At 42.7% G+C, this 26,789-nt stretch overlaps 2 protein-coding genes across 3 annotated transcripts in view; one reads left to right on the forward strand and one right to left on the reverse strand.

Annotated features, from left to right (window-relative positions):
* The first annotated feature begins 83 nt into the window (after positions 1 to 83).
* On the forward strand, positions 84 to 11,611 carry LOC131134332 (transcription regulator protein BACH1-like). Its single transcript, XM_058079484.1, has 5 exons — positions 84 to 217; positions 1,627 to 1,876; positions 4,242 to 5,228; positions 5,304 to 5,510; positions 6,222 to 11,611. The coding sequence occupies exons 2-5, from the start codon at positions 1,637 to 1,639 to the stop codon at positions 6,411 to 6,413; spliced, it is 1,626 nt and encodes a 541-aa protein (XP_057935467.1). The 5' UTR covers positions 84 to 217; positions 1,627 to 1,636; the 3' UTR covers positions 6,414 to 11,611.
* The window catches only part of LOC131134329 (glutamate receptor ionotropic, kainate 1), a 31,830-nt gene continuing 15,440 nt past the window's right edge, over positions 10,400 to 26,789 (reverse strand). The window contains exons 2-16 of one of the 2 annotated variants that reach the window (XM_058079476.1): positions 25,585 to 25,752; positions 25,261 to 25,518; positions 23,350 to 23,531; positions 22,974 to 23,027; positions 20,896 to 21,069; positions 19,995 to 20,138; positions 16,136 to 16,243; positions 15,771 to 15,812; positions 15,417 to 15,530; positions 13,233 to 13,436; positions 12,935 to 13,158; positions 12,722 to 12,840; positions 12,430 to 12,647; positions 11,384 to 11,609; positions 10,401 to 11,314 (exon numbers count right to left, since the gene is read on the reverse strand). In XM_058079476.1, the coding sequence (XP_057935459.1) occupies positions 11,025 to 11,314; positions 11,384 to 11,609; positions 12,430 to 12,647; positions 12,722 to 12,840; positions 12,935 to 13,158; positions 13,233 to 13,436; positions 15,417 to 15,530; positions 15,771 to 15,812; positions 16,136 to 16,243; positions 19,995 to 20,138; positions 20,896 to 21,069; positions 22,974 to 23,027; positions 23,350 to 23,531; positions 25,261 to 25,518; positions 25,585 to 25,752 (2,525 nt within the window). In that variant the 3' untranslated portion in view covers positions 10,401 to 11,024. Of the gene's footprint in view, positions 11,315 to 11,383; positions 11,610 to 12,429; positions 12,648 to 12,721; positions 12,841 to 12,934; positions 13,159 to 13,232; positions 13,437 to 15,416; positions 15,531 to 15,770; positions 15,813 to 16,135; positions 16,244 to 19,994; positions 20,139 to 20,895; positions 21,070 to 22,973; positions 23,028 to 23,349; positions 23,532 to 25,260; positions 25,519 to 25,584; positions 25,753 to 26,789 lie in introns of both variants that reach the window. The other variant, XM_058079477.1, reaches the window with a different exon arrangement.

Below are 26,789 nucleotides of genomic sequence, written 5' to 3' on the forward strand. Positions count from 1 at the left end.
TTTTAAAGAAATAAACTTAAATGTTGCATTAATATGTAAAAAAAAATACAATACTATAAGACTTCACGTGTCATGCTGCAGTGTGCTGGTTTGTGCACTACGCATGCGCAAAAGCCTGCTTCTCCTTTTGCTGACTGTGGTTCCGGATGGGCAGATTCGTCGCGACCGAAACTACACAAATGGTACCCTTAACAAGCTTAACAAGCTGACACAAAAGGTCGGTACTCGTGTTTCTTATTATTCATAACTACTTACAGTTCAAGTAAATAGTACGTTGATTTTTTTTAATCAAGTTTACGCTCGCCTGTGCTGTAGTAACGTTGACTCAAGTCGATAACGGCCTCGCCTATAAGAGTAAAAAAAAAAGCTCATGAATACTTTCTGGCGTTTTTGAACATGGTCACATAAGTTTAATGAATATTGTTTGACCATTTAACGACAAAATGAACACACACGGTGTAAACTTTGAATTTGACTTTTTCGCTGTGGTCGCTCAAGTTGTCCAAACATGAGTCAGCATTTTCGACTTTTTTCGACGAGCTTACATTTCAAGCTAAACCAGCTATTATATGGAGTTTATTTGGATATTTAGCCTTATAAACACAGCTTATGTAGTTTATACAGGAATTTAGTTCTGATAGTGTGGCCAAAGCAGGGTAGCTATTGGTTTACAATAAACCATATAAATCTAATACACCATACTCTTAACAAATCGGACACTTCATTGGGGTACACCTTTATTATCTAATCAATACAGGAGCGTCTATCTCCCTTTGCGGATTCACGAACAATTGTGGAGCTGCACTGAATTATGTTGAGGTTTCTACTATTTTGTCCCTCAAATGTAGCTAATTCACTAACATACATCTCTGACGTGTCAATCAAAAACAGACCATTGCACTGTGTTGGTGTACCTAATAAAATGTCCACTAAGTATAGTCTGCAAAAGTAGTCTTAGCTTAATATCATTATTTAATATTGTATACATATTGTATACTGTATAGTGTTGCAAAAGTGTTGTCTGACCTCATGATTAAGTTAAAACTATTTTTTTTGTTTATTTTTTTTACAGTTGGAAGTGGTAATTCTGTGGGGTATTTATTGTTAAGGCACAATATCCATCCATTTTCTATATAGCTCATATAGAAAGGTTGCGGGGGTATGCTGGAGCCTATCCCAGCTAACTTCGGGTGAGAGGCGGGTAGCTAAGGCACAATATTTCTGTGATATTTAATTATAGATTATATTGTTTATATATAATGTGTATATATTTTTTTGTCTGTGATTTATAGTATTTTATGTTATGTAAATGTACTTGATCGTGGGCAATCAACATCTCCAAAAAAGCTGATTTTCTGGAGCATATTTTGCCATTTACTCACTTAACATAACTAAGGATGACGAGCAAGTTGTATTTATTAAGTGTTTATTTTTCTTTCCTGAGCGCCGCCACTGCCGTATTACATCATACATTATGTCATATTTACCAGGATCCAATACAAGAGCTGTAAAATCTTTCTTTGCAAAGCAAAGGCCTAGTCATTTCGTAATGTTTATTATTGTGGTTGTACTTTGCATCGCTGCATCATACTAAGGGCTATTTCTAATATTTGGACTCTCACGTAGAGAGTTGACCATGTTCCTCCAAGGTCAGCGTGCCTCGGTGTTCACCTTTCAGTCGGCCGTGCACAGCGCTCACGTGCTGCAGTGTCTCAACGAGCAGCGGCAGCGGGACGTCTTGTGTGACGTGACTGTGGTGGTGGAGGACAGGAGCTTTCGGGCCCACTCCTCCGTCTTGGCCTCCTGTAGCGAGTACTTCCACAGCTGTATTGCCGGCGACTCCAGACACAATGCCGTTGTCACCCTGCCTCACAAGGTCAGTGTCGATAGCTCCTTTTGGAAAAGCTGCATTTATTAAAAACAAAAAGTGATTATATGATTTTAGTATGTGTATAAATGTACATGTCACTATTAAGAGGAAACGGACGCCTGGAGTCCCTTTTAAAAGCTCCCTTACATTATTCATCATCTTTGCTAGTATATGTTATATATTGTTTGCAATTATGCTCTACATTGTTTAATTTTTTTAAGAAAAAGGTAAATTCACAAAAAAAATGCTTTTATACCAGCCTTGACAAGCTAGCTCTCGCAGTATCCAGAAGTGACGTCACCGGGGTCAGCTAAAACAGAGTCAATATATTTTTCATCATATTTTTCATTTTGGTCATGCCAAAATGTTGTGTTGCTGCTGGATGTTCACGGTATCCCACTGATACTGTAAGTTTTTAATTTCCAAAAGAGGAAGGTTTAAGACAGAAATGGAGGAAGCAATTGCAGAGAAGGAGAGACAGATGGACGCCCACCTCCAGTTCTGTTTTTTTCAGTGAACATATCACTGAATCACTTAGCATTCTGTGTTTCGAAGGTGACCAGTCGTCATCTCCACATCTTTAAGGCTGAATCCCAATTCTACCCCTTTGCTCTTGTCTTACCTCTTACCCGTCGGTTTTACGTGTTCACGAGAATCAAGTGGTGTCCCAATTCTGCTTAAACCAAGGGGTAAGTGCTAAGGGCTAAACATCCCTTCATAGCAAGTGTGGTCCCCGGCCACCCTAGAAACGAAGGGGAACACTTGCTAAGAAGACAGAAGTGCGGAAACCAAAAGAAACATAAAAATGTAAGTAATTTCACAATAATTCAGTTTCATAGTAACGTCATTCATGTTTTATTATGTACTCAATAAGTTGCTACTCCACGTAAATATTTGCTGTGAATTATAGCCACCCCAGTCCACCAGCAATTGATATGGTGAGATATGTTTATTGTTTATTATCAGTATGGATGGTCAAGTGAGCTAAATTAAAGATGTAAACATGGCCGTATGTGGACAGCACAACGCAATTATTAATTATTATTATCATTAAACTTCATACAGCTTTAGGAATCTAACCTTGTCCATCTAATTTTTTTACTATCACTCTATATTTGTTTTCGGCACACTTTTGCTATGTTACTATTATGATTGTATTTACAATGATTTGATATTTGTAGCCCATCAATCATGCATGTGTGTTATTCCTGCAGGAGATGCCGAGCCAAGTGAAGTCAGCACACAGCATTCCAGTATCATTCCAAAGCTACAATCTCACTATAGAAAAGTCAAATACAACAAAATGCAATTCTGTTTTTTCTCATGAAAACAATCTGAGAGAGAACGTCAATGATAGGAGGAGAGCTTGGCCAAATTAACCTTTGCAAGCCAAAATGATGCTTGATAATGTTTATACATTTGTTGATGAAGTTTTTGATGTTATTATTTCTGTTTCATATGCATATGTGATACATTCTATTTTTATGTTGTTACAGTGCTGCTTGTAAGCTGTTATTTATTACATTTGATTTGCAATAAATGTTACAATATGTAAAATGAAGGGCGATGATGTAATAATAATCAAGTGGTGTCCCATTTCTTTGTGGTTTTGTTCCCTTGGCCCTAGGTTTGATGGGTTAAGACGAAGGGGAAGGGCTAATGGATAGAATTGGGATTCAGCCTAAGGTTTAAGTTCATGTTCTAATAGTTCTCTATTTTATCTATAAATGAAAAACAATTGATAAACTTTTAAAAAAATTATAAACTATTGACACATGACTGAAATCTTGGTTATGACTATAAACATTCTCCTGCTGTCTCGTACAGCGCTATGTTTGGTAAGATGCGTGATTGTACTTCGATGGCGTCACTTCTGGAAATGTTTGCAAAGTTACTGTTCGCTTTCAAAAATGGAACGATGTAGAACATAATGAGGTCATTGCTTCCTGCATCTGTCAAACAGATAACAAGAACAAATCCACAATTCTGTGCAATAACTGTGCAATAACTAGTGCAATAAAGCAAAGCAGTAAATAAGTGTATATAACTTCTTAATTTGCATTTCCTTGACTTAACACTTTCTCTGCTCTTGTGCGCTCTTGTAATTTTGCTTCTGTAAACCTGCAATATATCCTTGTGGGACTAATAAAGGCATATCTTATCTTCATTAAAAACAATGTCTAACATATTTAAGCCACGTAGATAAATAATGCCAGGGACCCTTTAAGAGTCCTGCTCAGTATTGTCTGGACAGGCTTAGACAGCAAGTCTAAGTACAGGTACCTGTGCTGTGTTGAGTCTGTGAGGCGCATTTGGTGATTTGCTGACAGTTTTAGATGTTCTTAGCAATGTTCCACCCTTCCTGCCTCAGGTGACGGTGCAAGGCTTCGAACCTCTGCTGCAGTTTGCCTACACGTCCAAGTTGCTCTTCAGCAAAGAAAACATCCACGCCGTTCAAAGCTGCGCAAAATTCCTGGGATTTCACAACCTGGAGTTGGCGTGCTTTGATTTCCTAATCCCAAAGTTTTCTGAGGGTAAGCCGCATGAAGTCAAGCAGGCAGTGTGCTGTCAAGGTCGTGACCAGGCCACGAGCGGGGCAAAGTCGCAAACGGACTTCACTCATCTGCTCCCTCGCGGCAGAGATGGCGACTTCTGCTTGGAGACCTGCGGCCCTCAGATGCCCTCCTTACCACTGGAACTATCAGCCAGCGTTGTTTGTCCCATGTTGTCGTTGCCTGATCAGGATGCAGCAGGTCACCCTTCTCAGATGTGTTTGGCCGTTGAAGACGTTTGCAGCCAAAGCCAGGTGAGTCTGACCGACTGCGGGTTGCCGTGTGAGCTCTCAGCAGAGGAGGACTTGGACCCACAAGATCTGATGCAGCCAGGAGTTGAAGACGCTGTGGAAAGACTTGGCATGGACCCAAACTGTGGCCTCGGTTCTTGTCCTCTCGGCTCCGAAGCTTGTGCTCAGTTGTTAGAACAGAGCCAGCCAGACAAAGACGAGGGATTCCCAGGGAGAAGCAGAGAGGAGAGGGAAGTGGCCGAACATCTGGCCAAGGGATTTTGGTCCGACCTGTGCCAGTCTCAGGCTCAGACTCTCCCCCCGTTGGACTCTGTGGACCACAGTAGTCCAGAAAAAGCCTCAGAATTCCATTGGCTCAAACAGCTGGACCTGAGCTCCAATCCAGCAGACTGTCCCTTTCTCAGGGAGCTTGACGCAAGCGAGGACCCAAACTCACGCACCGACACTCTGTCCCAGTCGGAGAAGAGCCCTTGTGTATCCTCGCTCAACTCCGGGGAGGATTCAGACATGGACACGGATGGAGATACGGAAGCTAACAGCAGAAGAGCAGCAGAGGTCATCCTCACGTTCCCAACTGCATGATTGATATGCATTTCAAATCAAACCAATAACGTCTGTGCCACTCTGCAGATGCAACTTCCATTCCCAGTGGAGCAGATTTCGGCGCTGAGTCGCAGCGCCTTCCAGCAGCTCCTCAAGCGCCATCACATGAGCCCGGAGCAGCTGGAGTTTGTCCACGACGTCCGCAGGCGCAGCAAAAACCGTGCGGCAGCACAGCGGTGTAGGAAGAGGAAGATGGAAAGCATACACCAGCTGGACGGTGAAATCAAAATATTAGTAAGTGTCATTCAACCATCAAGAATAGACCAATGACCAACAACCACTCATAGCGTCAGCAGCAAATTCTAACTTGGATGTCAGGGATGTCCAAGAAAAATATTTGGAAAATGTTAAACTGGGCGGCACGGCGGTCGAGTGGTTAGTGCGCAGACCTCACAGCTAGGAGACCAGGGTTCAATTCCACCCTCGGGCATCTCTGTGTGGAGTTTGCATGTTCTCCCATGCGTGGGTTTTCTCCGGGTACTCCGGTTTCCTCCCACATTCCAAAAACATGCTAGGTTAATTGGCGACTCCAAATTGTCCATAGGTATGAATGTGAGTGTGAATGGTTGTTTGTCTATATGTGCCCTGTGATTGGCTGGCGACCAGTCCAGGGTGTACCCCGCCTTACGCCCGAAGACAGCTGGGATAGGCTCCAGCACCCCCACGACCCACGTGAGGAAAAAGCGGTAGAAAATGAATGAATGTTAAGCTGCAGAAAAAATGGAGACGAAAGAGCAAAGTTGATACTAATACAGTAAACCTCGGATATATCGGACTCGGATATATCGGAAATTCGCTCACAACGGACAGATAAAAAAGAACCGATTTTTCTGTAATGCATTTCCAATAAAAATTCATTGCATATATCGGATTTTTTATAACGGATTTCGCCTATTTCGGACAAAATCTCCAGTCCCGTTCCAATGCATTGTGATGTTCTTCCAGAAAAGCGAGAAAGAGAAGCTGCTTCAGGAGCGAGCAGAGCTGGAGCAGAACCTGGAGGAAACCCGCCAGAGTCTGTGCAGGTTGTGTAAGAGCGTGGAGCTCACCTCAGACCAGGACCACATGCAGTTCCTGGCCAAGCTCTCCTCTCCCGACTCCTCCCCCCTACCACACGCTGCCTGTAACAACAAGTAAGGCCTCGTGGGGAAAGTGGTGAGTTGATCTTTAGAGTCTCAGCAGGCTGGACGTTCAAAAGAAGGTCTCTTTTCTTATCAATCATATCCAGGGACTTCCATCCAGACTTGTTTTTTGCTTTGGCCGAATCTGACCCTGAGAGGAAAATATATCCATACTGTATTTGTTGAATGCTTTACTGTAGCACAGTGATGACCAAGCAGGTTATCAGTCTTCAACCTAATAAGAATTGTTTGATTTCTCAGGGAAAACTCCCCTCCTCCTAACTCTCACACCTCAACAAATACTCCCAATGATTCTTCTGGTCTTGTCTGGTACTGCGTTATTGCACCTTGCTGCCCTTTCATGGAACAGATATGCAAATCAGCACTAACTGAGCTTTGACTGTAGGATACTGTCACTACTATATGACATGATCAATAACATTAGATCAAACAGTAGATAGGGATGGTTCCAGCATACCTTAAAGTGTTACATGAGTACACGTGAGAAAACATGCTCATCCATGCAAAATGTGCCTTGTGTGAAACAAAAAATGCATTTTTTCTCTCATTCTGAAGCACTGTTGCACATTAACCCAGAGCCTTTATTGATAGCCATGCCACTTTTTATCTAATGATTCTCATTGTAATAAAGACTGTTTGTTTGCCTACATGCTTTCAAATGGTCATGTGAAACACCAACACTGTGCCAGGAGGTGGCAGTACAAGTCAACATGTTAGTCATTACTCTTACTGCATCCTCCTGGGCCTCAGACTTCTTCCACTGAGGGCCACATATAGTTAGGAGATCAGGAAGATCTGGGCTCAAATCTCCATCACATTTCAGTGTGGAGTTAGCATGTTCTCCCTGTGCGTGCTTGGGTAGTCCGGTTTCCTCCCACATTCCAAAAACATGCATGTTACGTTCATTGGCAACAAACTGTCCATACTTATGAATGTGAATGTGAATGGTTGTTTGTCTATATGTGCCCTGCCATTGGCTGGCGACCAGTCCAAGGTGTACGCCGACTCTCGCCCAAAGTCAGCTGGGATAGGCTCCAGCATACCCCCGCCACCCTAGTGAGGTTAAGCGGTATAGAAAGATGGCTGGGTAAGTCTTAACGAGATAAAAAGTGGAAATTATAATATGTGATGAAGGTTCTTGTAAAAAAGGAGGCACATGCGCCGTTTGTATCTCATAATTTCCACTTTTTTTCTTGTCTCTTTTATCTTCTTTCAGTGGTAAATTTATTTTCAAAATTCTGACTTTATTACCATAATATTTAGACTTTATTTTCGTATTATTACCAAAAATTACAACTTTGTTGCTTGTTTTTAAATAATATTATGTCTTAACTTTGTTTTTAATATTTCAGTTCTATGCTACTGAAAGAGCATTATTTCCCCCCATACAACGAGTTCATTCTGGTTTTGATTTTTTTTCTGAATATTTTGACTTTATTGTACAATTTCTGGTGTTTTTTTTCATTTGCTTTTTTTATACATAATTTGCCAAATATTTAATCTTTTGTTCACATCTTGTAATGTTAGGACTTTAATCCCATAATATTTTGACCTTTTCCTCTTAATATTATTACTTTTTCCTCACAAACATCCAAACATTTTAACTTCATTGTTTGTTTCTCACAAACGATAAAAATGATATTTCTAGAATGTGAATAAAAAAATGTAGCCACAAGCCATATACCTGTATGGCCCCCAGGCCACACTTTGGACACCCCCGGTGTCCTGTCATCTTCTAGAAATAAGATCACACACACGCAAAGCTGCAAGTCAAAAGGATTGCACGATGATGACAACATCACAGACATGAGATATCATGTCCCTGTGCTGGCTGGCGTGACACACATGGGAAGAAAATCCTCAAGTTGCCACTCATCAAAAGTCACCTTCAATTACTTTCACTTGCACTTCCACTCAAATTAGGGTTCTCCCATCCCGGTGCTTGGGTCTTCAATGTACCGTTTTGTATGGTAATGCAAGAGGAAGAAAAAAAGTCTGATGATCCTGTTTTTTGTTTCGTTTTTTTTTTGTGAGCAACACGGGGAAGGAAGAGACTTGATTTGAGGAGGAAGCAGCTGTGCGGCATGGCAAGGTCAGAGGCTGCTAATCCGCGGCCTCATTCATGCGAGATTAAAAACCTGCTCCCAGTTCTGATTAAGAACGCAGGGTTAGAAGATTAAAGGCCGGCAAACAAAATGAAAGCAGTTTTAAGCCCAATCCTGGAATTCATCAGAATACCAAAACCTTAACCGGTCATTACAAGGCCAGATTAATGCAAAGAACACTTGAAGTGGATACGTCTTGATATGTGTCTTCTCCACCCAACCTGCCATTGATAAAATACCCAAACCATACACTCGCTTGTTTCACATTGTTTTGATAGACTGCATGGCTTGTTTGCTTCTTACGGTGCTTCCTTTTCACAATTATACCTGTGATTATCCCGTGAAAAGCAAGAGTCGCGAGTAAAGGATTAGGAAACAGGGGGATTAGAAATTAATTAAAACATCTGGAGGTTTGTCCTCTTGCAAACGTATGCTAAATCACTTGTATTGCAAGCAATGGAATTCTGAGGGCAAAAATTGCTGCAACAGTAGCTTTCATTTTGCAGCCAAACAATACGCTTCTTAATTGGATGACTTTGGTGTTCATAGCAGTTCACGCTGTTGAATGAACTTTTCTTGCTAGTATTATGCCACGCTGATCCACAGCCTCCAATGCGGATATTCTCTTGCAGGGGTCACAGTGTTACCCTGAGAAAGACACAATACTTGACTATCATTCCCAACATAAGGTCCACGACCTCTTAGTGACACAACATTAATCGTATAAGCTGTTTAGCGACTGTATCCTGATTGCACGCCGCCGTCTCTATGAACTTCATTTTCAGGGTAGTATTTCATTGACAGGATTATGGAAAGGAGGGGCATAATACTGTAATCTCCCACTGAAGTGAGACACACCAGAGGACGTAACGACCCCAGCGAGCCAGCACCCCGGTCTTTGTATATGTCAGATTAACTAAGAAAAGAATGTACTTTTAGAGATGGCGTTTTAGAGTCCTCGCTTTTGTTGAATAGGAGAAGTAAAAGAACAGTATCCTTAGATGCTGAAACAAATGTAATTGTATCGCTTTGCAGTCGAGTGGGAAGTGGCTAAGACGAGAATCAACACCTACAATTCATAGTCGATGGTTTTCACCTGGAATGCACCAAGTGGAGGAGTTTCACATGATTCACCATTTCTGCTTAAATATCAAAATGTAAATTTAAATTCACAAAAATGACATTTATAATTCATGTTGATGAGCTAGCTCTGGCAGTTCAGTCTCATTTCCGGAAGTGATGTCATGGGGGTTATACCTCTTAGCTAAAGCAAAATAAACAAACACTTGTTCAGGTAAATACTGGACTTGGGTCAGTATATTTTTCATCTAAATAGTATCTATGCCAAAATGTGTTGCTGCTGGATGTTCGCAATATCTAAGTGACTGTAAGTATGTTTTCTTTTCCAAAAGAGGAAAGTTTAAGACAACAATGGACAAAGCAAGTGCAGAGAATGAGAAATAATGAAATTAGGCTGAACTGCTGGCGCCATGAACTATAAATGTCATTTTTGCAAATTTACAGTTCGCTTTCAAAGAAGACAAGAAAAAGAAAAAAGGACAAGATCACAGATACAAGTGGCCCGGAATAAGTTTCCTCTCTAGCGTGGTTGGGTTGTCCCTCAGAACTGCTGCTCCTCCGCATTATAGGAGCCTGTTGAGGTGGCTCTGGCATCTGATCAAGATGCCTCCCAGACGCCTCCCCGGGAGAAGACCCAGAACCTGTTGGAGAGACTATGTCTCTCAGCTGGCCTGGGAACACTTCAGGGAGCTGGATGAAGCAGCGGGGGAAGGGAAGTCTAGGCTTCCTTGCTTAGGGTGCTGCACCCGAGACCCGACCTTGGCTAAGCAGACATACATAGAGGGATAGATGGACAAATGTACTGTGATAGAGTAACCGTTACGTGATTACCGTTGTGAAGCACGAGAAAGTTTCAAAGAAGTTAAGACTTGTTCTTGTAAGATGTCAAATGTTACGTGTGAGATCCAACGCCAGGCAAGGAAAAGACACAAGCATCAGTATGAGGGTTAAAAGGATGTAATGTTCTCACGTAACTTATTTTTCCCATTCTGAAACAATGCTGATGAGACACCAACATGCTCAAAAAAACAAAAAAAAAAACACAAAGTAACTTGATAAATACAACTGATTTAGAAACAATTATCATTGGTAAAATGAAAAGCTCTTTCAAAATACATGAGCATGTATAAGTGTTTGTTTTAAATACGGGAATGCTTAGCATCACTTGCCTACAAAAACAGGAATGACATTCTTTTCCTGTAAAACAGCAAGGCCATGGTCAAGCATCGTGGTGTCAAATCCTCCCAAAGGGTTTTAATGTATTCCGATTAAAATATTCATGAGCTCTACATCAAAACTACAGAAAACACTAAACTCTAAAAGTTCTGATTGTAACAATGCGGTTCGACACATTCACAGAGTTCACCATGGAACCTCAAAGTTGTGTCGAGTTCAAGTCCTCCAGCATCCCCAACAATGCGTCAATACTTGTTGTGCCATTCGCACTGGCCGACACTGACCTCCTCGATGTCCAGGTTCTTTCTGGACTTGTAGATAAACTCTCCGATGGCGACAAAAACGGAAAGGACTAGTCCGGCCGCCAGCACGATGAATATGCCCCCAATGTTCTCCACACCCAGAGCGCTGGCCTCTTTGCTGTCCTCCTCGGGGCAACCGTTTCCCCTCCACCATTTCTCCTTCATCATGTGCAGCTTGCCTTCCTCCTGAAGCTGCAGGATGGCAATGGTCACTTTGTCTCTGTAAGGTGAACCTGCGGAAATGTATAAAAAACATTCTCATGATGGGCTTTCCTGTCATTGCTGTGATCAATATCCCGTACCGATTGGCGTTCCCACGCCGTAGCCCTTTGAATCTATCAGACCTCCGATCTGCGTGAGGTTGCAGTTGCGCTGGCTGATGTACTCTATGCTAGTAGACTCCATCAGCAGAGCGTAGTCAGTGGTGAGGACCCGCTGGATGCCCTCGCGGTTGTTCTTCACCAAAGCTGTGTTTTTCCTGCTGCTCATAAAGGCCCACATCTTCTCATAGGTGGAGATCTTGGATTTCTGTTGTAACACAGATAATAGCTCAACAGTGGAAGGTCTAGACCAGGGGTGGGCAAACCACAGCCCGGGGGCCACATGCGGCCCACCAAGCGTTTGAATCCGGCCCGCCAGTTGCTTTCTCAGTATCTCAACTTTTAACATACAAGCTGGCAACATGACTTGCAAGTCGGATTAAAAAAAAACACACAAAAAAGTAAAATTCAATTTCGTAATTTGATGTGGTCTGATGTTTAAAGTGCTCCTGAAAAAAGGGACACGAGAACATACAGCTGTTAGTATGACACTTTTACAAATAAATTAGACAACTAATTCAATGCAGAATGTTAGAATAGAATTATAAGCGTAAAATGTTGTGTGTGTTAAATATATTTTCCGGGCGCCCCGGACAATTTTTGTTAACTCAATGCGGCCCACGAGTCAAAAAGTTTGCCCACCCCTGGTCTAGACCATGCGCCTCAGAACCTAAAATCCTTTGCTAACAGCAGGCCATCACTGGACAATAGCAATGAAAACATTACCATTTTGGCTGCAGTATTAACTTAAATGGATGCAAACTACCATTTGCCTGCTTTGCCTCACGTAAATAGTCACTCAATTCTTTCAAGGATTTATGTTTGTGGGTTTTGACCTCAGTCAACAACCACCCCTGACTCATGATCTTCCGGTCCATCAAATTATTATTGCATGTGAAAGGCTCTGTGACTCCCTCTCCTACGCCATAACTTTGACTAGGATGAAAACGTGTTAGGCTAGAAAGTTTACTTGTTCCACCAGTAGAGTCAATGCATCGTGCTTATTTGTTGTATTTGTTACCGGTTACCTTAAAAAAAGTCATGGTGGAGCCGTCTCTTACGGCGCCGTACTCTATTTTGGTTTGCTTGGCCAAGTCATCTGCAGAGTCGATAGGCGAGTCCATCCTCTCCACAGTGAGGAAGGCGGCCAAGTTGGCAGTGTAGGATGATATAATGATCAGTGTAAAGAACCACCAGATTCCACCCACTATCCTTGTAGAGAGGGCCTTGGGCATCAACTCAGACCCTGAAAGGTGCCACAAAAATCATTTGGCACTGAAACAACCAATCGTTCAATGACAGACTTCTGAAGAAGCTTACCTTGCTGCATGAGTGCTCCAACGCCAAACCACACACTGTTTATGAGGGTAAAATTGTTTTCAACCACGTCTGAGTCTGGGTTGCAGGGGTGAGGATTGTACCATTCATAGGGGGTGAACCTGGATGACCAAACAGATACCATTGCAAATTTGTGTCTTTAGGGTGTCGCTTATTGCTTTTGGTTCTGGTTCCATGCAAATGAAACCACGTTACCTGGCGATGACAAAGAGCACACAGCTCACACCAAGGCAGGCCAGCAACACATACATCCAGATATCAGGAGACAGTGGGTTGAGGAAGGAGAAAACCCCTGGATTGGTGCCGTTGGGTTTGTGGTAGAGGATACTGATCCCCAGAGTCATGAAGGGCTTGGAGAAATCTATCACCTTTTCCCTCACATAGGTGATGGTGAGGGGAGCCACTGCCAGATCAGCCACCTGGTGACCGTGACAAGCACCATTAAAAATCTCTGCCGGATCACTTCAACGTCCTCCAGTGTGAAGGCACTTACATGGTCGATAAGTTCGCGCACCATGCCGTTCCACTCCCCTTTGTCATTCTGGGCACCATATTTACCGTCTGACACCAGCTTGACCTCGTAGGAGAAGCCCAAAATGTTGGAAAGCTCCTTGAGGAGGTCCAGACAGTAGCCCTCGAAGCGGTCGTTTCCATACAGCGGCTTATCAGACTTCTTGTACATCACGTAAGGATTTTCCTGCAACGGGACATAGCAGTCCTTCCATAAAGGGGAACTATTATGCTCATTTTTCGGCCCTTTGTATTGAGTTGTGGACTCCTATAGAGCAGCTACACATGATAACCAGCACACAAAGTTTTCTAGTTCTTCCAGAATCTGCACCTATTCAGATGTATTCAGATTAAAATGCATGCCTTTTGCTGGTAGGGAATCAGGAACTCCAGCCACTTGTGCCTGATAGTGACGTCTTTAGGAATTGTAAACAAATGTGGTGTTCCCTTTCGAGGCTTTGCTAGCAAGTAAACTGCACAGCAGCGCTTAGGGGAGGGCAAGAGAGTTTATACAGTACGTAAGGAAGTCCACCCCTCTGTGACATCACAAAGGGGCAGTTTTACCACACCTTATGAAACCAAGCGTTCAGAGCCATCCTAAACTTCTTCGTTTAACACGAGAATACTACATTCTCACTTACTTTATAGGTCAGAAAAGTGGAAAAAGCACAATAGGTCCCCTTTAAAATGTGCAAATGCATCATTCAATATCTATATCTTCTTCGGGGATATGTACTGTACGTATATTGGGTCCATAGTCGTAGTTTTCCCTAATTTTCTATGTGGTTCAAAACACTGTTCACATGTTTGTGTAAATTTTCAGTCATGCAGGTCATGGTAGTCCGCAAAGGTTGAATTAAGGCAACTGGACTCTTGTTGAAGACGTTTCACCTTTAATCCATAAGGTCTCAAACACATGGCACAACATAGGACAGCGATTTCTTTGGGCCCAGAGTCAGCAGTTAATTTGCATCTTAAAAAGAGGGGACCATGTTGTCCAGATTCTGGATAGGGAGGGCCGATGGCTTGAAATGGGCGTCAAATAAGCCATCTATGTTAAACCACAACAGCCTTCCAAACAGAGGACTAAGTTTGCACCCCAAAGATTGTTTCATTCCACAGGAAGAGTGGCCCCTAACAAGGTGTTTTGCCACGAGGCAGACAAACAACCTATTGCTATGTAGGATTGTTCATCAGCCATGCCATGCAACGACCCTATTGTGACCACACCCACCAGGGACATAAACCAGGGAAACACCACACTTAAAAATGTAGAACTTCTTGGATTAAAGGTGAACGTCTTCAACAAACAAACAGTTTCATTGGATCTTACTCTTTTATTGGACCTGTTTTTTTATGCTTTTGTGGTACATATCAAGTCAACTCAAGTTTATTTAAATAGCCCTTAATCATAAAAGAGCCTCAAAGAGCTTTATAAGCTGGCAACAATAAACAACAATTGACATCCCCTGATCTGAACGCCCATCCGGGCAAGGAAAAGCTCAAAGTCCAGGGAGTCGAGTTTGGGGGACTTGGGTTCTTGTCTCTGCTGTTTGCAGATGATGATCCTGGTGGCCTCGTCAGGTTGTGACCTTCAGTGTTTACTGGGGCCGTTTGTGAAACTTCTGAGAAAGCGCCTCCAAATATGAGGCCATGGTTGATTGCAACCTTTGATTTGGGAGCGAGGTTTTCGAGCGTGAGACCGACATGTGGATCGCCGGACCTTCTGCAGTAATGCAGTTGCTGTACCAGACCATCGTAGTGAAGAGAGAGCTGAGCCAGAAGGCAAAGCTCTCAATTTACCAGTCGATCTATGTTCCCACCCTCACCTATGGTCACGTAGGGTGAGGAGCTCAGTCATCCGGCAGGGGCTCAGAGTAGAGCATCCAGAGCTCAGAGTGGATCCAATCCACGTGCCTCCTGTACGTCTCCCTTGTGTGGGCATGCCCAGCTGGGAGAAGGCCCAATGGCAGACCTAGGACACCCTGGAGGGTTTATATCTCACAGCTGGCCTAGCAAGTGACCAGAGACGAGGAAGCCTGGACTTCTCTACTGAGACTGTTGCCCCTTCTTCCCGGACCCGGATAAGAAGAGGATTATGGATGGGTGGATGGAGAATGGATAGACAGATGGATAGATGTATGGATGGATATTTTATTTGCCGTACCAGAATAGTGGTGACAATGAGGGTCCTGTTGGCCATGGAGTCTGTGACGTTGGTACCCATGTCCTTGTTGTTTTCTGTTAAATTAAGGCCAGTTTGGGAGTTCCATACACCAATCTGTGAGGATAGAAATCACAACTGACAATTAAACCTTGCCGTTCTGTTCCGTGAGCCATAATCAACACACGGAACATCAAAAGAAGGGGGTAAAAAAACAAAATCAAATCACAACAGATGAGAGACCAGACGTGGACACATTGAGGACCGGGGAAGGACAATTACGGAGGAGAGCGACAAGTCCATTAGTAAACAGCGTTACTATTCCTTTAGTCTGCTTGGGGCAGCTAAAGTACAGACCTTTTTCCACACTTTATTCAGGCGATTGTTGCCCGCGATTATCTTGCAGAAACAATAAAGAAAGAGCACTTTTAAGTTGATAGCATTGGGAAAAGGTAGCACAATTAACTGGGAGCTTTGACTAGAAAACAAATCTAAATAATACATGCTGCTATTTATAGTGTCTTTACTTTTATGGCAAGAAGCTGCAAAAAAAATAAAAAATAGAACAGCTTTGTCGATGATCAAAGACATTATAACGATGTTCTTTGTGTTGTTTTACAGGTTTAATTATTTCAATCTGGCATTTAGCTAGCTTTTGTCATGCTTGAGTATCTAATCTACAAGGGTCTACTCAGGCGACTGAAGCGGGTCAGACGGTTCACCTTCTCCAAGCCGTCCTCCTTGAGGCTGATCACGTCTAAATCAAAATCTTTCCGCAAGCCGTCTGTCTTGTTTATGATGATTTGTCCCGTTAAGCCGTTCCACTGCGCCTGCGGTTGACAAAGAAAGCGCACAAAACACCACCAATGAATCTCAATTTATTTTCTGGAAATTGTCATACATCATAATGCTAAATCCAATAGAAGCCTCGGTAAACAAGTATTTGGGAAATGAATTATGGATGAGTGGAGCGACATTAGGCGCCATGAGCAGTGACAAAGGCGTCTTAATGGGCATGTCTGCTTTGGCTGGAGAGTGTGTGTGTGTGTGTGTGTGTGTGTGTGTGTGTGTAGTGATATAAATGGAACGGGCAGGCTTGGCCTCTTGTCTGAGTGGAGAGCAGTGGGTGGGCAGCGGTACTTGGTAATGAAGTCAGCTCCATCGAGCTGAAATCTCAGTTAAAAGACGCCTTGTATGTGAAGCTTTTATTGCCTCATTGTCACTCTCAAATAATCCTATCCATTTTACATGAATATGTCACCGTTGGTGCCGCACGGTGGACGAGTGGTTAGCATGCTGGCCCCACGGTAAGGAAATCAGGAAGACCTGGGTTGGAATCTCTGTGTGGAGTTTGCGTGTTCTCCCTGTGCATGTGTTGGTTTTCTTCGGGTACTCAGGTTCATTGTACCCAGGTATGAGTGTGAATGGTTGTTTGTCTAGTATATGTGCCCTGTGATTGGCTGGCAACTAGTCTAGGGTGTACCCCGCCTTTCACCCAAAGGATAGGCTAATGAGGATAAGTGTTCTAGAAAATGGATGGATGTCGCCGTTTGTGAAAGTTCTCATTACAGTCGTGCCCTCACTCTGGATTTTTAGTCAATCAAATTTTGGGGGTAAAATTATGTAAAAAGTTCACAAAATTCAGTTACATAAATTCAGCGCTTTGGAATAAAGAAAGAAGAGAACCTTCACATGTGAACACTTTTAAGTGAAATCAACGCTAGATAGCTTAGCCCTCGACTGCCTGCTCTGGCGATTGTGGGTAAATTGTCACAATCTGCACTATTCTGCCCCCTGTTGTCTCTATTCTGTCCTGCAGCAGACTCCTGCCTTGTTCTCCGGGTCTGCACACCTGTTGCCCATCAGCCATTAGGCCTTCATATGCCACTCTGCTTCCATTGTTCCTCTGTCAGATCGTTTGCTTTGCCATGCCTGCACATTGCACGCTTCATTTTTGCTCCTGACCTTTTGTCTCTCTGCCTTGTAATTCTTTCGTTGTACTATTAAATCATTTTTACATTTGTCTTGGGGTCCTCAACTCCTGGCACCAGGGCCACCCAGCGTAACGTAGCCTCCGTAACCCACCGTCACATTTGGGCAATGTGCAGTGGAACGCTAAAAAAGATAAACATGAAACGCGAAATAAATATGTTCACAAATACAAATTAACTTCCTTCTTCTTTTTTCGTTTACCGTCACAAACAAGATTTTAGACGAGGGACCCGCTGCTCGTTGCTCGTTCATATCAGACTCTAAAAGTGTCCAATAGCACCAGAAAAGTTGCTCGATTTGTTACCAGTTTCTCACAAGAGGCGGCTCATGACCAGTGTGTTGAGAAAGAATACCGCAGGGTACCCAGCATGCCTTGCGGAAATATTGGCTTGTACACTTGTTGATAAAGTGCATTCTTTTGTGTTTCTTTGTGATCATCCACTGTCCTTTCCACACAGATACGACAGTTATTCTCGGATGAAGCTAATAGTGTTGTTTTGAAAGCAGACATTCCTGCGCGGTGTTTTAAATGAAAGCCAAATGAAAAGCATTTGGGAAATAACGCATGCTGTGTATTTCATTTATGTCCGCAAACATGATACATAACTTCTTCTCTTCCAAGTCTTACTGCACACATCTGTGACCGCTAAATCCAGATGAATTGCTGCCATTAAGTCGCCGTTTTTTTTTTTTTTTTTTTGTAAATCCTCACCAATCAAACGTGTCTGTGTGTTGTTGATGATGTTCTGGCATCATTAGTGTGCAACGCTCATGACAAGAACCCACATGACATAAAGGATGAGAATGATGTAGAGGCGCTAATAAACACGCTGCACAGTCAAACCAACCTTGATGGTATTTTTACTGGCATCTTTTCACAAGTTCAGTAATCCCTCGTTTATTGCTGTTAATTAGTTCCAGACTCAACCTGGATAAATGAATTTCCACAATGTAGGATTCCTTATTTAAAAATGGAACATTTTTGTAGTTAGTGCATTGAAAACCTGTGTTAGACCTTCTAAATATGTTTATAAAAAATTTTAGAGCCCTCCAGGCATGAAATAACACCCCTATAGTCACCTTTACACTCTTATTACCCAATATAGTAGACATGATCAGAGAAACTAAGACATAAATAAGACTGTATGATGCGGTAAATGTTTTCCGGTGCTAGGAAAGCTGAATGGTGAGCTAACAGGAAGTGACATTGGGAGTTTGGAGTTGACTTTTATCCTGGCCTATGTAACAACCACAACAGTACCACATGTCAGGGATTAGGGATGCGAGCTACATATTTTTTTCAAGCCAACACTACGGTGGCCGAGAAGTGCAAAACAGGCACTTTAACAAAAAGCCAAACAAAGGGAATGCACCAAATCCCAGAGTTATGGGATGTGATAAGTTTTGTACCAATTAACTCCAGGGAGTTGGTACATTCTGGTTAATGTTGGTGTAATTTCAGTTACAGGGACTGTACCACTGTAAGATTAGATTAGATTAGATTAGATTAGATTTATTTGTCCAGGGGAGATTCGTCTTCATTGACATTACATTACAATGACAATATTCCAAAGACCACAGATCACATACTACAACGGTATACCATCATTAAAATATTTGATGCACTCCTGTAGTACACCTCCTGCTTCCGTCTGGTAAGTACCATTTAACAACTCCCAACGACCGGCCACAAAACGGGCAAAACATGATGCCAATGTCCCGCCACAACTCTAAATCTTACCACTTCCTGTCTCCACCAGAGCGTCATTGCAGCACACCAGCAGGCATAGCAGATTAAATTAAAATGGGACAAAATGCATTATGGGAAAACATTCATTCATTCATTCATTTTCTACCGCTTTTTCCTCACGAGGTGCTGGAGCCTATCCCAGCTGTCTTCGGGCGTAAGGCGGGGTACACCCTGGACTGGTCGCCAGCCAATCACAGGGCACATATAGACAAACAACCATTCACACTCACATTCATACTTATGGACAATTTGGAGTCGCCAATTAACCTAGCATGTTTTTGGAATGTGGGAGGAAACCGGAGTACCCGGAGAAAACCCATGCATGCACGGGGAGAACATGCAAACTCCACACAGAGATGCCCGAGGGTGGAATTGAACCCTAGTCTCCTAGCTGTGAGGTCTGTGCGCTAACCCCTAGACCACGTGCCGCCCCTATGGGAAAACATATTCAACCAAAATCAAATTAAATTGGTACTTGTATTGTATATTTTCTAGCTACCTTTTCAGTGTTAAGTTGCTGCGTGATGAGTTTAGCGATTTTTTTTTTTAGCTTGTCTGGATTTCACTGATGGCTCGTGATTGGCTACTGCTAGAGAAAGAGCTACAGTTCCCTCACTGACTCGCAAGCGGCACAGCATTTCAACGATTAGTAGTAGTTCTGAAGTAACAGAGATGCGACAAGATTAGAACATAGGCATAAATAAACTATAATATAAGCTTTACTTACTGTATACTGTATCTGCTTTTGCATGAAAGGAAATGAAGTGATGGATGGATGCGGTGTATTGGGGATAGAGGAGGTTGTGCAAGGGTGGTATTGTGTAAAAAAGTAAACTCACGTCTTTGAGCATGTTCATGAAGCGTGCTCCAAAGCGCCAGGGCTTGTGTCGGTGGCACTGAAGCGAACTGACCGTGATCTGTGCGGCCCGTTGCGAGGCGGCCGCCACCATGTAGACGGCGTCATACATCAGAGATGCTTCCGTCTGCAAAGACACGCCCCCTCATCAACATTCACAGTTACGGAACAATTGGCTGGGGCCTAAGTGGTCCTTTTACACAATCACAAAGCAGCGCCGTCGCTTGCTGTGCTCAGACTCCCGACGTTTGCTGACAGGAGCTCCAATTAAATGTTGTGTTTCCCAAAATAGATCTGCTGTTTGCGAGTTTCCATGTCTTCTCCCGGTGATTCAATCGGGATATTTGGAACGGCCTCGTTTCACATCCCAGTTCACAAGCAACATTAGCATGCGGGGTAATGATGTTTTTTTTTTTGTTAGCATTTACACAACCGTAAATAACCTCAAGCCTTTAATGACCCTCATTATAAGAAGATAAACAAGTAAATGTGGGAATGAAAGGAGCTGCTGCACAAACCCTTAGACTGTCAAAATATGTCCTACTTATTTATTCTTTGGTCCTCAACACTTCCATCACTAACATCTTTAAAGGAAGAGGCACCATCCTTATATGAGACATGAACACACGTCTTTCTTTTCTGAGGGTTGTAAAGATATAAAAACAGCTAAAAAGAGGTAGCCAAGAATGCATGTCCTGGGACGCACCTGTAAAAAACCTCCAAAAAGCGCCAACAACGCCCCATTGACATCATGTGAACCAACAGCTACAGCGACATTGTTACTATTATTGTGTGAATCCGTAACTGCTAGCATGCTAACACATAGCATAATAGCGCAATGTACCAGGAACGCTAAATGTCCTGATTGAGTTGTCCAATCTCACCGTCATCATTCCCTCCATCATTCCCGTCTCGGCTTTGGAGGGAGCCTGCAGTCGCTCCATGGACCACCTCTCCACCACCGAGGCCACCTGAGGGCTATCGATGTTGAGCAGCCGGAATCCCGTCATGTTGACCCCGCTGTAGCGGTACGGCTCCAGATCCAGTGCAAACAGGTCCTGCAGAGACGCGACATTGACGTCATCCCTTTGCAACGTCGAGGGAGACAATAAGTGAGTAAACCACTCAAAAAGGAAAATAAATATCATGTGCAAAACAACTTCATGAAGCCACCGAATGGAAAATTTACAATTTGTTAGAGAATAATGAGACGTACAATTGAATCAAACAGAATCAGACGCCATCATGAACACATGGCTAGAGAAAATTCATTCTGAGACAATGAAGGGCAGACTCGCATGCCTAGACACCCAAAGCAGGTGATAAGCACGTGGAGGACTTGGGCAAAAGATAGTGGGCCTCTTGTGTCGAGCAGGTAGTCACAGCAAGTCAGTGTCACATTAATGTGTCATGTATTTTTATGTATGTTAGAGCAGTGATTTTCAACCACTGTGCCGCGGCACACTAGTGTACCTTGAGAAACCGTCAGGTGTGCCGTGAGGAATTATCCATTATCACTTTTTATAATTAACATTTATTAATCATTTGCAAATATGATGTCAATACCCATTATGTCAATAGTATACATGGACCCAAATATTCCAATTCACTTTGGTTTATTTGCTCAAACGGAAAGAATTGAACAGGGATGGAATATTCCTTTAACCAATCCGATTGAGGGATCTTGTACCCGCTCAAACGGAAAGTTGTCAGGGTGCGTTCTTCTTCCTGGTGTTTTTCTTCTTCTGTTGTTTATTGGCGGTTGGCAAGCAGCTTTCGTATGCATTAGCGCCATCTGTGCAACAGAATCTAAACCCTTCTATACGCCATTCACAAGTCCAGTTTTATTAAAAAAGAAAATATATATCTATATAAAACATGTCCTGAGTTTAATTATAAATTTAAACGAAAAATATAAATTTTTAAATTATCCCGGGTGCGTTCTTTCAGCGCATGCTCAGATATGACGTAACACGCAGATCCAGATGTTCTTCATTTTTAAAAATGGAGGCCAGCAATCGGCACTGGACTAAGAAAAGATTGTTTTTGATTCAAACTAAATTTCAAGACTGAACAGACGAAAAACTGGCAATACGGAGTTATTCCAACAAGTGAAAGAATAACTCGGGGAAGTCGGTATCACGTGATGTTGATGTTTACGTTTTACTGGGCATGCCCTATTGACTATTCTGTTTGATTTTCACGGCGCATGTAGACAAGAGATTGGAATATTCCTTTCTATGGATACCATTGTTTCCCGAAAGGTCATTCGGAAAGAGAAAAAGTGGTGGCTACTGTGGAGTGTCTGTGGTGTAAAGACTGGCATAGCGATGTAATATTGGTCCGTGTGGCAACACCTACCTTGTTCCTCCGATTTACTTATTGATGCACGTGTGAGGTCGTGGTGACATTTTGTAACATTTTTGGTTGGTGGTGTGCCACAAGATTTTTCCAATGTAAAAAAACGTGCCGTGGCTCAAAAAAGGTTGATAATCACTGTGTTAGAGGGTGCATTGTCAGAAATAATATTAGAAATGCTGGGGTGTGAGGCCCACATAATGAAACTTTGATATTTTGTAAAGCTTACTAAGAGATTTTCGGTTCTCTTTGATATGATGCTGTCATATTATGACATAATTCCCATAGCATTATAACTTCCTCTGTAAGCTACTCATAGTATTATGGGGAAAAAATTATGTAGAATTTCATTTTCTTGAATAACTTCTTAGCATCTCGCTGTGTGTTGCTTTCCAAAGTATCAAAGTGGCAAAGTTGCATCTTTTCATTTTTCACTGGAGGGAAAAGCATTGGGATCCACATTACGGTGGCGTCTCTGGTGGAAAACCCGCATCTACACTTGGGCTGGATTAGTCGGATTAGCATACCAAGAGTCGTCATCAGATCACAGCCTTCAGTGCCTTTCAAATGACCTTTAGGTGTTTTACAGCGGGTGCTTCCTTACCAGCGTGGTGAAGAAGAAGTGGTAATATTCCGTCATCATCCCCATGGATAGGATCTACACGGAGAGGGAAAAGATGTCATGATATCATGTCGGCGCTTTCAAAGTGCAGCTTTATCCACCAAAGCAACGTTAGCCGCTATCCAAGAGGGTGCACGCAATGTTAGCGTGGTGTTTGCAATTAATTTTGCGTGCAGATTTTGCTTCTAAACGTGTGTATGTCTCGCTCCGAAATAGGCTCTGCTGGGATTTGGATATAAACACAGGATTTCTGCAGAGGAATGGAATTTGACTAATCTCGCACACGGTCAAGATAAGCCAAAATAACCAAGGAAGACATTGAAAGTTGGAACGGGCCTCCTTGGCCGGGCGTTCTCACCTGCTTGAGCACATCGGCGGACGTTTGGTAGGAGCAGTCAAAGATGACGTAAAACTCCTTCCCTTTCTTCATTTCCTTCAAGAGAGGACGCGCGTCTTTGCTTCCCGTGGGCAGCTGGCGGATCTTGATTTTAATGCTGTATCTGGACGGGGCTTTGATCAACTCTTGCAAACGAATCAGACCTTCGATACAAATGGAGCATGTCAACGCGAACCAGTGGCCATGGCTCATGCCTTTTTTTGTGTAAATAAAATACTGTAAATCATACATGAAACAAATATTTTGTGTAATGTGGCGTAAATAGCAGTCATGTGACTAATAGAATCTAAATTTCAGACTCAACCACCACTTAGGATTCAATGTTAAGAAATGGAATTTTCATTATTGGAGCATAGAAAACCTGTTCACAACTTTCTAAATATATTCTTAGAGCCCTCCAGATGTGAAATAACACCCCTACAGTCACATTTAAACTCCTGTTGTCGTCGTTTACATCACATTGGGCAACTCTTATGCTGCAGGGACTCTAGATGGTTGCTAGCTAGCAGGCAAACCATTCATTCATTCATTCAATTTCTACCGCTTATCCTCACAAGGGTCGTGGGGGTGCTGGAGCCTATCCCAGTTGTCTTCAGGCGAGAGGCGGGGTACACCCTGGACTGGTGGCCAGTCAATCACAGGGCACATATAGACAAACAACCATTCACACTCTCATTCATACCTATGGACAATTTGGAGTCGCCAATTAACCTAGCATGTTTTTGGAATGTGGGAGGAAACCGGAGTACTCGGAGAAAACCCACGCATGCACGGGGAAAACATGCAAACTCCACACAGAGATTGAACCCTGGTCTCCTAGCTCAACCGCCGTGCAGCCTAGCTTTGAATTTATTTCTTCTAAACTTAAGAAGCTAAAAAAAACTACCACTTCCACATGGAAGGGGAGGATAACTTTCTTTCACTCAATCATGTGGGACATGGCATGTTAAGGTAATGTCATGTATGCCGATGTTGTGTGTCATTACTACCATCTAGTGGCCTCGTTTATCACAGTTTATTGGTTCCAGACCCTACTGTGATAAGTGAATTTCCACAAAGTAGTAAACATAATAAGATGAAATAAGACATCAAAGACATAATATATATATAAAACATAACATTATTAGTACTTCCTGCCGTAGCAGTTTTCTATCAACAATTATATTACTGACACCCAGTGGCCAGTGTAAAAAAAACACATATCATCACAAAGTCTATCAATGCATCTTCTGAATGCCTTATATTTGTATTTTACTCAATTTAGCCATTTTTATGTTGGAAAAGGCAAAACACGTGTACATTTTGCTCAAATTAGCATATCTTTGAGGGACCATTATATTACAAAAATTAAGCTGATTTGTTGGAGAAAGGCCTGTACGCATTCAGCATTTGTTGAAGTTAACTGCAAACCTCTGGACCAAAAATAGAGTACAACCAATCACCACATAGTTGCAATTTAGCATCTGGGATTGACAAGATTTCCCACTTTGTCTGACAGTCCTTGAACGCATCATAGCTGTGTGCTGAGAAGCAGTGGAGGAATCCCTCGCAGCTTTTCAAAAATATATTCCTTAACAAATCACTGTTTTGTCACCAAATATAGCCTAGAATTAATCAAAAACTATCCATACTTTTTTACAATTTCATTTTTTTTGCCTAAATTAAGCATTTTCAAGCATAAAAATGGCTAACTAAAGTAAATAAACTATAACAGATATAAAGCATTCAGAAGATGAATCCAAATGATGATGATATGTGGTATTCTAAATTGACTATAGGGGTGTTATTTCATGTCTGGGGGCCTCTAATAATGTTAAAAAAGATGCTGTATATGTCCAGTATGTGTGGACGGACTGCAGTAACGCCACTCACCCGTGGCGTCCTCGTAGACGACCGTAACGGTCTTCCACTTGTAGTACTGTACCACGTCCAGCACCGCTCGACTTATGGAGGCGTATTCGGGGTAGAGGTTAATGTAGAAGCTGTCTTTGTTGTCCACTGACGGGTGTTTCCAGCGTGTCTGAATGTGAGGGACTTCCAGGGCGTTGCAGATGGACTGGACCGCGCTGACCGACGAGCTGTGGGAGGGCCCAAACACGGCGCCAACGCCCAGCGCCAACTGGTCGCAGGCTGAAAAGGCCAAAACGGTTTGAATGACGGAACACAACTAAGAAAACCAAAAGGTGAGGTTCTTACCTCTGCGGGACGCCTCGAAGCTGTCAAATAAATTTATTCTCTGGATGTCGTAGGTTAGCGTGGTGTTTGGCATTAAGGTTCGATTCCGGTTGATGTTGGTGACCGCAAATTTAAAGGCCAGCTCCTCCACACTGATGGGCTCGTTCTCCAGAGTCTCGAAGATGCCGCCTGCGTGAAGAGTCGAACCGAGGTACATGCAAACAAAGTCATGATTGGGTACCTGCTCGTTTAGTAGCAGGGAGGTATTTGGTGATTTGGGGGTCCATTGGGGGCCCTACATCCTTGTACTGCACTGACAAAATTTTATTTCTCTTTTAAATTGTATTTTTAGATTATTTTAATTATGTTAATCACTCACATTTGTGTGGCGTAAATCCGTTTTTATGGGATGTTTAGGGACCCCTGGAAATCTTGCGTCCCTAGGCAATTGCCTGTGTTTGCCTGATAGTAAGTTGGCCCCTGTTTAGTCGAATTTATTGAGTTTATTTATTATAAACAAATAGACTAACCACATACTGTAGACCAGACTGGTGAAAACCTTCCAGTAATAAAAATGAAAGGGAAATATGGTTTATTATTGCACTTAAAAAAGGTTTTGCGTTCATTATTCCATTTGAATCGACTAATATTTGTACACATTAACAATTATCTGCTCAAGGCCAGAGGACTCTTGTCTCCAGAATGAGTCCTCCACATGCTGATCACCTGATTCAAATAGACTTGGGTGTCTAGGCATGTGAGTCTGCCCTTCACAAGAGGAGGACATAACCCCTCCCCAACAGCAGGCTTTTACTTGACTGACACTTTGATCAACTCTCTCACTCACAGTGCAACCAAAAGTAACATAATGACTGGAATATGGAGGTATCAGAATAACACGGAACAATTCGTACACATTCATTCATTCATTCATTTTCTACCGCTTTTTCCTCACGAGGGTCGTGGGGGTGCTGGAGCCTATCCCAGGTGTCTTCGGGCGTAAGGCGGGGTACACCCTGGACTGGTGGCCAGCCAATCACAGAGCACATATAGACAAACAACCATTCACACTCACATTCATACTTATGGACAATTTGGTGTCACCAATTAACCTAGCATGTTTTTGGAATGTGGGAGGAAACCGGAGTACCCGGAGAAAACCCACGCATGCACGGGGAGAACATGCAAACTCCACACAGAGATGGCCGAGGGTGGAATTGAACTCG

This window comes from Doryrhamphus excisus, chromosome 8, assembly GCF_030265055.1.
Source record: "Doryrhamphus excisus isolate RoL2022-K1 chromosome 8, RoL_Dexc_1.0, whole genome shotgun sequence".
NCBI classification, from domain to species: domain Eukaryota; kingdom Metazoa; phylum Chordata; class Actinopteri; order Syngnathiformes; family Syngnathidae; genus Doryrhamphus; species Doryrhamphus excisus.